The sequence below is a fragment of the Neodiprion lecontei genome, chromosome 2, assembly GCF_021901455.1.
Source record: "Neodiprion lecontei isolate iyNeoLeco1 chromosome 2, iyNeoLeco1.1, whole genome shotgun sequence".
In the NCBI taxonomy this organism is placed as follows: domain Eukaryota; kingdom Metazoa; phylum Arthropoda; class Insecta; order Hymenoptera; family Diprionidae; genus Neodiprion; species Neodiprion lecontei.
Genome location: NC_060261.1, coordinates 34,622,243 through 34,633,747, shown reverse-complemented (window position 1 = coordinate 34,633,747; position 11,505 = coordinate 34,622,243). Strand labels below are relative to the sequence as shown.

The 11,505-nt window shown below is 35.5% G+C and overlaps 4 protein-coding genes across 5 annotated transcripts; 1 reads left to right on the top strand and 3 right to left on the bottom strand.

The window, feature by feature from the left end:
• The first annotated feature begins 587 nt into the window (after positions 1-587).
• On the top strand, positions 588-1,992 carry LOC107219729 (bublin coiled-coil protein). 2 transcript variants are annotated; one of them, XM_015658065.2, is made up of 3 exons: positions 588-746; positions 895-1,100; positions 1,464-1,992. In XM_015658065.2, the coding sequence occupies exons 1-2, from the start codon at positions 638-640 to the stop codon at positions 1,074-1,076; spliced, it is 291 nt and encodes a 96-aa protein (XP_015513551.1). In that variant the 5' UTR covers positions 588-637; the 3' UTR covers positions 1,077-1,100; positions 1,464-1,992. The 2 variants fall into 2 exon arrangements, with proteins under 2 accessions (XP_015513551.1, XP_015513543.1); XM_015658057.2 differs by having other exon boundaries at positions 895-1,992.
• On the bottom strand, positions 1,981-3,640 carry LOC107219745 (inosine-uridine preferring nucleoside hydrolase). The gene is made up of 5 exons (XM_015658077.2): positions 3,449-3,640; positions 3,122-3,305; positions 2,906-3,022; positions 2,662-2,798; positions 1,981-2,497 (listed from the first exon to the last, which is right to left on the bottom strand). Exons 1-5 carry the CDS (start codon positions 3,638-3,640, stop codon positions 2,153-2,155), a joined length of 975 nt encoding a protein of 324 aa, XP_015513563.2. The 3' UTR covers positions 1,981-2,152.
• LOC107219765 (ribonuclease P protein subunit p40) lies at positions 3,605-11,379 on the bottom strand. Its single transcript, XM_015658099.2, has 7 exons — positions 9,356-11,379; positions 9,089-9,233; positions 8,511-8,675; positions 4,808-4,933; positions 4,403-4,586; positions 3,968-4,306; positions 3,605-3,741 (listed from the first exon to the last, which is right to left on the bottom strand). The coding sequence occupies exons 1-7, from the start codon at positions 9,473-9,475 to the stop codon at positions 3,738-3,740; spliced, it is 1,083 nt and encodes a 360-aa protein (XP_015513585.2). The 5' UTR covers positions 9,476-11,379; the 3' UTR covers positions 3,605-3,737.
• On the bottom strand, positions 5,187-8,565 carry LOC107219755. The gene has a single exon (XM_015658088.2). It carries the CDS (start codon positions 8,422-8,424, stop codon positions 6,856-6,858), a length of 1,569 nt encoding a protein of 522 aa, XP_015513574.1. The 5' UTR covers positions 8,425-8,565; the 3' UTR covers positions 5,187-6,855.
• Positions 11,380-11,505: the final 126 nt, after the last annotated feature.

The following is an 11,505-nucleotide window of genomic DNA, read 5'->3' as shown; positions in this document are numbered from 1 at the left end:
TGCATGCGTATTTGCCGAAATAATTAAATATTCTTTTCTATTGAACCAAATTGTCTCTGATTTGCAGGCACCATGCGGCGCTAGTTTTTTTCTTCAAATATATCGTTCGTTCAAGACTATACTTCATTGTCAGCCAACGAATATACGAGGGGATGATTTTCAACAACAGACACATAATATGTGTCTATAACATGATAAAGGGTAGGTGAATTGGCGCGTGGGAAATTCGAGATACGAGTTAATAAAAGTAACCAACAGGAGAAAAGCAACAACTTGTCAAATAATTTTATAAAAGCTTCAATTTATGAAGCTACGAACCATCAGCATGCATCCGTTGGGATTTCACCGTTCTCTATAAAGGGATGGCCAACTTCATCAGATCCGAGGCCTACAGTTTACTCTCCAGACTCCGTGTTTTTCTTTGCCTTGTCGCGATCGACCGGTTTAGCCGTTCCTCTTCAGCACTGATCTATGTAGGTAGATCGGGTAGATCTCTGCTCCTCGTTGTCAGTCAACGCCGCCGCGCCGTTGACGTTTCGGTCTGTTTCGAATAGAGCGCGTCGCCCGTGTACCACGTGACATGTCACGTGTCAAAGGGAGGCGCGGCTCATCGTCAGCTGATTTGGCGAAACTGGTGATGGCAGATATAATCATGGGGGAAGACGCTGTGGAGCCGCAAGAGAACAAGGAGAATGAGGAGAACGAGGCTGACGCGGGAAGCGGAGACGACAACATAAACGAAGAAGGTAAATTGCGGGGACAGTTAAATTCGCGAAGCGTTATCGCGCCGTAGGAATAGAAAAATCTGGCGTAAATGCCTTATAACCCTCAAACCGAGGAATTAGGGAATTGCTTGGTTCAGGAAAACGTGGTAATTGAACGAACTGATTACAGAATTTGAGGCGATCAATGCCCAGCTGGACCAATTGAATTCGGCGCTGGATTCCCTTGAGAGAAAAAATGACGACATCCACGCAGAGCTAGTGGAGCTGTTAAAGTCGAACCGCGAGGCCAGAGAACAATTCCAGGAATCGCAAAAAGAGCAACTGCAAAGTTTCGAAAAGCCAAATCCGTAATTCAACAATTCTAAAACGCAGGCTGTATCCTTGTCGACCTCGTACGGATCAAGTATTACTATGAACCAAATGTCACAATATAAGAACAACGATAACATTGTTGTTAATTATATTGTCACCTTTGTTTAGAGACAAACTTAAACATCTTTTGCAGCAGTTTCCCTCTAGTGCAATGCTGTTTCAAATCTGACAGGCTTTAATCGGAGTTTGTTGGTCTCGTAGTCTTAGAATATTTTATTGTATTTGAGGGAAATAGCTCTGGCTACTTGCACTACATTCGATTTACTTGTGACATAAAGTTAAACAGAATCAAACTTCAAAAATAGAATAACAAACCTGCCAGAGGTGACTGCGGCTGATTTTTGTTTTCCTTAAATTTTCACATAGACGCAGAAATATTTAAGTTAGCAGGTAATAGTCTAGGGGACAATTATTTACTAGTTGGGTTTAAAATGTGATCGAGTAACGATATGACTTAGGAAATTGTATGTTTAACTGTATACAAATAACTGCATTGTTACTATGTTAAGGTAAACGGATTTCTCTTAGGGAAAGCGTGCTTTAGTTTCTTCTGTGACAAAAGGGCGTTTATTACACACATACATGTGTACACTGGTGTAAAATAATCTTCTAATGATTGTTCATTGATTCACCGTATTATTCTTATGAACGAAATGTAAAAAGAATTTTGACAATAATAATCTTGGAAACAATGTTGAAGCGTGATAAATTTGAAAAAAATTTATTACATGGTGCAACGTCATCAAATTTGCACTATGTCTAGTTGTACTTGCAGATAATACATATAAATTTATGGATATGGAAAAAAAAAGCATTGTTGTAGCTGGAATGAGAGGTTGATAAAATTTGTGTATATTAAGTAAAGAATATAAACAATAAAGAAATCGAGATATTACCAGAGTTTATTTAAAATAGATTCGCCATTAGCCAAATAAGCTGGTAGAACGTGTTTGATATTTGAAGTTTGAATTCATTCGTATGTACATACGTACATTTGTACATTTTTTAATCGATTTACACGAAAGATTTCGCTAATTCATTACATGCTATTGATTTTACAGAACATCTCCTTCATAGTTCTCAGGGTCCAAGGCGAGTATCAACAGTTCTTTAAAGATTTCCAAATTGCATTCTGTGACTATGTTTGTGTTGGGTTTATTCGACGCCAAGTGATCTATGACAACCTGGCCTCTAGTTCGACGTCCAGTTAATTCTATATCTGCGTGATGTTCAATTAGTTTTGTAGCCATGTCAGGTCTGAGAACTATAGCAGCTAAAATTGCGTCACAAGGCGTATAAATAGCGGATTCTTTATTACTATTCAAGTAAAATTGATAAAGAGTAGACATCAATTGCACTTCTGGAGTATTAATTTTCCCAAATACATGGTCTTGCCATTTCTGTAATTGTCAATGAGACAAACAGTTAAAGCGTGTTAAAATAACTGACAAAAATACTTCAATTCGTTGCTGCCTATCCTTACCTGTTACCGTTTATCCATTTATACATAAATTTATCATCAAACTATGAAATATTTTACAATGTGTTATACAAAAGTACTCACAGGATCCATAGCGCGCTTTATGCATGTCTCCCATGGTAAAAGCACGTATGGTTTTATACTGTTCGCCAAGAAAATGTGAACGCTCTCGGGATCGCTGTAAAAATTAAACTCCGCTTGTGCTGTGATATTGCCTTGAGCTAAAAGAATTAATCGGATTACTACAAAAGTATAGAATTCATAATAATTGATTTCAAAATAATTCAAATAAAATCTTGCAGGAATATGTAAGAAAATTATTATTTACCGGTGTAGTTGCCGCCCATTACATAAAACGCTTTAACTTTGCTGATGAAATCAGGGTATAACCTAATAGCTAATGCTATATTGGTCAAAGGACCGATACAAGCTATAGATACTTCTCCTGGAAATAGTATAAATTTCATGGATATTTATAATTGATAAAAGCGGTGGAGTGTAGTACTAAATTTGAATATATTCAATTAGATTCTTTGTTTAATACCAGGGTTTTTGCAAACCATTCTATACAACGCGTGTACAGCATGTTCTTTTTGAAGTTTGCTTATGTCCAGCTTATCCTTAAACATATTTCCAAATCCATCGGGCCCGTGAAATTGCTCAGTAGCGGATATCCTGGCATTTTCTGTGCTCAGTAATGGAGAATGAGCACCTTGGTAAACTGGTATCTAGGGTAGAAATCGACACTTTACACTTGTCAGATTATTATTAACATTATCTTAACAGATTGGAATGTATTTTTCATAGAAATTGAAAATTTTGTGGAATTTTATAATTTTTTTAATATTCAACTGGAAATACTGAAACTTACATCTGCAAGACCGCATGTCTGTAGTATCCTGAAGACATTATTGACCACATTTTCTACGGTTGTATTTCCATTAACACATGTCACTGCCAGTAGTTGAATTTTATTCAATTTGTGCGCCCCAGCTAGCAGAATTAACGCAAGAGCGTCATCAATACCTGCATCGCAGTCAACTATGACCAGTTGTTTTTCCATGTCAATAATTTTGATAAAAATGAGAAACTGTTTGAACCAGTCTACTTTAGGCTAATCAATCTAGTGAGGCGATTGTGAATGTTGTAATACCTCCCGGTCAACTGAGAATAAAGGTCAGCGGTCAGAAAGATAAGATAAATAAAGAATAATGAGGGAGATGAAAAAATAAGGTATCTGAGTAAGCCCTCTTACAAAGAAGAGGAAATATCACACATTAAATTAAGATTTTATATTTGCTATTTTCTCAGCAAGCAGTTGATAACATTTGATATGTTTTGACAATTTTAAGTTCAGGGACAGAATTATCATAGTGAAAAAATGGTTTACTGAAATATTCTTGGTTTATTATTAGAGCTTAAACTTGTTCTTAGTATATATCCTCCATTTGGTTTTAAGAAAATAGCGTAACTGTTGTCCCCATCGATGTAAAAATTGTGCTCTTTTAATTCCCAGCTTGTGGGGCTGTCCGAAAAGCCTTGCACGTCAATACTGACCCAAGGTATGTTTTCTCTCGTTTTGACGTAGCTTTTTAACTCATTAAATATTGTTTCAACTTGTTTCTGAGTTATAAAACCTGTCCACCTGATACAGCGCACTTGTCCAACTTCTGTCCATGGTTCTGAACACTTATAGCTATTCAAATAAGAATTTTCTGCACTGTTCTTTCTGTAAAATATGAAAAAATAAATATATTCTCAAAAAGTATGAGATAATTTAGCAAGACTATGAAGACATCGCAGAAACTATTGAAAATCAACTCACAAATCACCGCCAATACTCAAAACACCCAGCCATTCGAAGAGCTCTGAATGATTTGTGCTGCTGTTGATGATGGGGATCTTTATGGAATACAAGCATTGGTCAACTTTCTTTTGACGGCAAAGCTTAACTGTGTAACCGCGCTTATCAAACCACGCAGCTATTGACGATGGACACAATTTTTTATCTGTAATGTGGAAAATCATCAAGTATATATAAAAGTCTGGGTCTAAAAAGTTGGGAGTAATAGTTGACAAATCGAAGGTGATTAATCGTAACACATCTTTGTTCAATATAGTAACTAGAAGAACTTCCCTTTACAGTATTGTACTTGGAAAGAATTCAGTAATTGAGACGAGTGCTAAGCAGTCAGACAATAATCTCATCTTTGTTGTGGTTAATATTTACCCGGAGGTTCCCAAGCCAATATAACGTTGAACCTCTGATGTAGATTATTTGTCAGTGACTCCCTGACGTGTTCATAGTTCTTCTTGCCTGGTGTAAAACTTTCTTCTTTCAAATCAATAGTCACGACTACGATCGCACACCGGTAATCAAAAATAAGAAAAAAAGAAAATGATTTGAATATATGAGTGACCCAGTCAAAACACAGCATACATATTTCAAATAATAATTATTACACAAATGACAGATAAAGCATAGCTGCTAACGTTTTGTGCGAATTTAAAAAAACCACCACGCTAAATGTCTGAAATGATGAAATTGAATATGTTCATGTGAATTTAATTGAAAATAATAAATAATAATGAAATAAAAACCAGCCATGTAGCAATGATTAAAAATTTATAGTATATTCTCCATTGTATTAGAACGGTACATTGTATCGATCAACAAAGATTACAGTAATATAAAAGTTGCCAACATTCCCAACCGAGAGAAACGTCAATTAAACAAAATATAAAAAATATGAGGCACTTAATCAGTACTTAATTATCTATTCGTAGTATCAATATGACTAGTACATAAGTAGCAGTCATAGAGAAAACTCAATTATTTTATCATTGCTAAGTAATTTAAATCAACTCCAATCCCGTTTTCTTTTTCTTTACATTCTTCACAGTTTTCAACATTTAATTTAGTCCACATGAATATTAAATACATGTACATATGATTATATAGTACAATTAAAATCCATTTCAGCAATTTTGGTAGAGTCACAAAAGTGTTATTATTCTATCATTACGGACACATACTACAATGCTAGTCACCTATTAATATTAATATTGATTAATATTATGTGTACATTTTTATAAAAGCTTGTGCTCCGTTATTCAAACTTTAGATCTGAGACATATTTGTTTAAAGCTTCCTTTTCAAATAGTTCAAACATTCATGAACAAAAACTACATCATTGAGGGTTTACTACATTAATTAGTAATTTTTGTAATTATTTTCATTCGCAACATTTTTTTACTCGTTCATTACTAGCCTGTAAGAAAAACCACCAACTATTAATTCAACCAAATTGTGTAAGGAATCGGTAATTAAAATTAGTTTCAACATCAACAATAGCTGTCTGTATGACATTCTTGCACCAGTACATATATTTTCTGGACGGAAATCTCTGTCTGAAATTTCCATTTCTAGACAACTAACAGTTTTTAGACAAGTGCCCTAATTATTCACAGAATTTTTTTCGACATCTTTTCGACCACTCAAGTGACTAAGTAATCTGGAGTAATAAAAATTTGCTGTGAAAAAATGCGAAATGCTTTGCCCAATTTATTTTTACACAAAAGAACTTTTGTGAGAAATTTCAATACCAGACAGAGGTATTTCCGACAATCATTTTGTTACTTTTCTTGAAATCTATTGAAAAAAAAGACTGTCACAGCGATTCAGACCAAACTATCTGTGCCTCAACTGATTACAAGCGAGTTTATATAAATTACAAATTATTCACGTTGTAAAATTATTATTAATTCACTTTTCGACTATCTTAATTCATTACAGTCAATTCTTTAACAACATTTAAGCGTAAACAGTCACAGTAATCTTGTCTAATAATTGCAGTAAACAAATACAATAAATACTTGAAGCAGGTATAATACAGCAAATTTTTTGAGAGATCTGACTAAATACGAGTCTTTCTATGCTTTAATTTTTTAATAATAATAATTAATGCAGAAATTACTGACGGATTTGACAAGTCACAGAAAGGAAAACAAATAAATTAAAAAAATAAACAGGAACAATCTGCAAAGTCCGGTAACAATGTCTATAGTTCGTAATGGAAGTTGATATTGAGCATATCGATATTTTTACATGTAGGCAAGTATTTTGCACGCGATTATAAAATTGAAAAAATGTTTCATCACTATGCTTGTGTAAATTGTCATAAAAATAGAATTTCACACAGATATTTTGCGCATGACTATTATTGCTATTATTCTTAAAATCGTGCCGCCTTAGAAGAATGCCCATTGTATAATTAATTAAGCTAACGACAATGTCGGACTTATATCCAAGTCGATGTTGTTTATTCTCAGCTCACTTTGGAATACGTTCAATTCTGCAAGTGAAATGCCTTGCCAACTTTCTAATTCCGACAGACGTCGTAAATTATCACAATTCTGCATCAATAATCTTACAGTTTTCATCGATAGATCGTCGCTGTAAAGTATTTTCAGCTCCTCCAACTTGTTCATTGGATTCTTAGACAAAACTCTGGCCATTGTATCGTCACCGATACCTGTCGATGATCCTAATTGTATAAATTTAATGTTTACGCAATGAGAAAGAAGGAATTCAAGATGCAGGTGTGCACAGTCAGCCACACACTTAATGCGCTCTAAATATTTGAATGGTGGAACAAATAATTTAGCCGATACTATTGCCGCGTGTTCATCAAACTCACAATTGTAAAGAACTAGATGCTTGAGCATCGGGCAAAATTGACTAATGTAAATGAGCGCATTTAAATCAATTTCGTTAACATGCTCCAAATGAAGACTCGTTATTTTGGCACCCCTAGTTTCAAGCAGTTCTTTCATTCTATCTGTAAAGAAATCTCCGCACAAAAGTTTCAACTCTGTTAAATTGTTCAGTCTTGACAGAATTAATAGATCATTAATAGATTCGTCAAGCACGATTGATACTTTAGTCAAATTTGGACACATTTCTACCAAGAGGTGCAAATGCTCTGTCGTGACGTCTCGGCTTTCGAATATCTTCAAGTTGAATGGCTTTTTGTAGGTACTGGTATTTCTAATATATTCTAAAATGTATCCGAATTCATCGCATCTGCCGATATTTTCCAAGTTCGGATGCTCTAGTAATAACTCAGCGTAACCAGCTCTGGAAACTGAGGTTCTGAACAATTGGATCTCGCGCAGCTGCCAGCACTTTTGTAAAATCGTCAGGCAACGATCGGTGACAGACCTTGAAGCTGTGACATCTAATTTTTGTAACTTGGGACAATTTTGCGCAACCGCCGTTACTATACTGTTTGTGCAATCGAAGCAGAGCGTAAATGATGTTAAATTAGGCATGGCAGATACTCCTTGAATGATCATCTTTTCTATACCGGAAGTTTTCCATCCCGCGGATCCTGACCCTAAATCTAATATCTCTAAGCCTGTCATGACGTGTAAATTTTTGTAAAAAATATGTCTCATAATTTTAGGCCACACAGAAAACTCGATGGTTTTCAAATTTGAGTGTATCACAACCTCGGTGAGATTCACAACGACATTCAACTCTGAGAGATAAGATGTTATGCGATAATACTGATTGCAGCTGTTCTTAATTTTAGTGATGAGATTCAATATCGATTTCAACACTTCCACTGACATTCTGTCGTACAAATACCACGGAACGTTGGATACCAACTGTAGTTTTATCCACTCTAGCCACGAATTTAGAGTAGCTATACCATGAGCAGGATCAGTTGATGACATAATACAAATAGGCTGCATGATGTGCCGTCCGACATCAGTTACGAATTGGCCAACCGACCTGAGGGCCAATTCTTCCAGCGAAGCTATTTGGTGTTTCTTTGGCATTTTGTCAATCTGATACCCCTTAAGTTTTCCGTTTGTCACTTATCCTTTATTATTTAGAGATTTTATTTAGCTTTCCAATAACTCACCAAAGCGATTTTTGATATTACGGTCGAAGAACGAAGGTTTTCCCTCGATACCGAGTGTTTGGAAATCTTCTTTAACCAAGGAAAGTATCAAATGGCCAGACGGAGTTACAGCGAGTGAATTCTGGGTGTCGATGTGACTCTCTATTGCCAGCACACTGACCTCACCTGAAATTGTTCTTAGATGATATTCAGTTACAAAAAGTAGCCAGTTAAAAAGGCAGCTCTGTTAAATAATTTTTGCATACATGCAAAGTAATCTACTACAGATGCTATTGAAAATAATTCTGTATAATTAAACCTGATGGCGAAAAGAAAAAGTTGTTTCTGTCAAAAGAAGTAGTGGAAAAATGAAAATTCCGTGGCGGACAGTTTATTTTTTTTAACTACCTGCTGATAAACAAATGCATACAAGGTTCTGAAAATTTGCTAAAAATGGCGTTTGCAGATCGATTGTAAGTTAAGAAACACGGAAAATTTTCCATCCTATTAGTGTTTCACCGGCGGGAAATCAAGAGTAGAAAAAGTGCAACGAAGTGTTTTAAAATTATAATGAAAAATTGGTGGAAATATTGAATTACCGTTTTTCACAAAGGCCTCGATGAATTCTTTGTCAACCAGTTCGGATGCTGATAAATTGTTGACTCTGTAATAGTCGTTGTCTTCGTTGAACGATTCGAAATAATGCGGTGGTAAATTAACTGTATCAGGAATGACGACAGATACCTGGCAATAATCCAAGAATTATTTAAAATTACGTAAATCTCTCGTTACAGCTACGCAGCGCAGCATAATAAAATCAACCTAACCTATAATTTATAATCGCGAGATCGCGTTATACCGCTTACCGAGTGGTTGAAATAGTGTTTTCTAATCACGCCCGTCACGTTCTTTGTTAAACAATCCGAATGATCGACCTTGAAGTAGTGCTGCGGGGCTTTAAAGTCCCACACTTCTGGGCACAGCATTTCCCGATTATTAATGAAAATGCGTACACCGCGTCGTACGAACAGGCATTGCGGTTATTGTCAGTCAGAAAGGTAAGAACCAAGGAAACACCGAAAAGCTATCCAATTGCGTATTACGCCTAGTCTTGTATTGTATTTTATTTCGTTATTGACATAATACAGCGATCCTCGTATTGGGAACGATGGAAAATAATTCAGATAAACTTCGTACGCTTACGTTTCGAACAGCTGTTTTCTATGTATTAAATTAAACTTTATTGTGACGGCCGTCGCATATGCGCTCATGCGTACGTACCACAGATCAGTGATATATGCATACGTACGGTATACATAGGCATGTATGTAGTACAGTCCACGCATTAAATTTCTTCGAGTCTGGCTTTAGACCCTTTAGACAGAAGCCTAGAAACTTATTACAAAGTTAGTTCCAACAACCGCCGCGTGCGTCGAAACGGCGCTCCCTTATATCAAACAAAGGAGCATCAGCTGACGCGACATCGAACATCTAGATTCTAGAGTTGACAAGTCAGAACGCGTCGCGTTTGCAGGACTCGGTGTGTTAGTTTCACAATCAGCAGTCACCGGTTTCGGTTAGTTTTACCGGAATTTTTCCCTGATTCAACATAGATTTCCATCGTCTGATGAATCTGGTATTTCGTAATATTGCAACCTTGTCCATGAAGTTGGTCGCAACTGTTAAATTAGATCTGAATTCGTTGTAGCTCGCCGATGTGCATTTGTTTCATTAATTTTTCAAAAGAAACTAACACGTGTCGGCATCAGTGCGGTTTACATAATTTATAGATACTGACAGGCTGCCTTGTAATAATTAATCGTAGAATTGGATTTACTCGCGTTGGTACAAATATAAATTCTCCATTGTTTCGATCAACACGTGAGTATAACAGGCGCGATTTCTAGTTCGGTTATTTCGGATGTTCGTTTCCTCAGAATCCATCTTGTTTTTCGAATAAATATACGTGTGATTAATGTTCAAAAAACTGATTTGCTTGCTCTATTGCAATTTTGTGAAATGATTCGTTGCACGCGTCGATGTGAAAGACAATTATCGGCAACTCGAAGAGGGAATTGACGAGGTGCCAAAGCACTGGTAAGTGAGTTTTTCATACGATTTGTGCTGATCGGCAGTTGATTATTTTTCAATGTGTCCGTAGAATGGAACCATTTCTATGGTTACCAAAGTATTACATGTGACTGGTCGTATATTGTTGCATTGTATTGTTACTGCGCACGGTCGAAACTTCATTCGACACAGCTGATTTAAGAAACAAGGAAGATAAGATAATGAGTTATTTGTCCTTATGAAACAAATAATCGACCGTTTATTATTTTCTCATTTTATTACGAAACTAGCAGAGACGTGTACGTTTTCGTAACAATGCCCATAATTATATGTATAAGTAATAGTACACCATATTATTTGCAATATAGTTTTCTTTGTTTTTTTATGTACCCCACTTGCGACCGGCGCAATTTACACATCAAATGCTATACCTAGGAATAATACCCGTACAAATCAAGTATATTTAAAATACGTACAAACCGATTGACGCATACACGACAAATTCTCCAATTATAACGCGTGTTGATGAATTGAAATTGTTTTGATTGAATCTCGAGCGAAACCCGTAATACCAAAATGGCGTATTTTCGCGTACCTGCGTCAAAAATCAAATATCCTGTCACTCAAATTCGACTGGATTTTTCATCATTATTCGTATATTTAATAAATAAGAATATAAATACGGCAAAGAAAGCTATAATTTTATTCTTCTAATGTTCTAATTAGTTTACTCGTGTTAATATATTCTCGATACATTACTCACGTCACAGCCTAAAATACCTATTTGATTCTCGTATAAAGTAACGTAAATACTTGTACGTATATTACACTATATACAAATAAAATTGGAATATTTTCATTTCAATTGTATAGTGTATATTTTACACCATAATAAAATATTCTCGTCACTTACATTAATATTATTATTACACAGGGTTCTTATAGC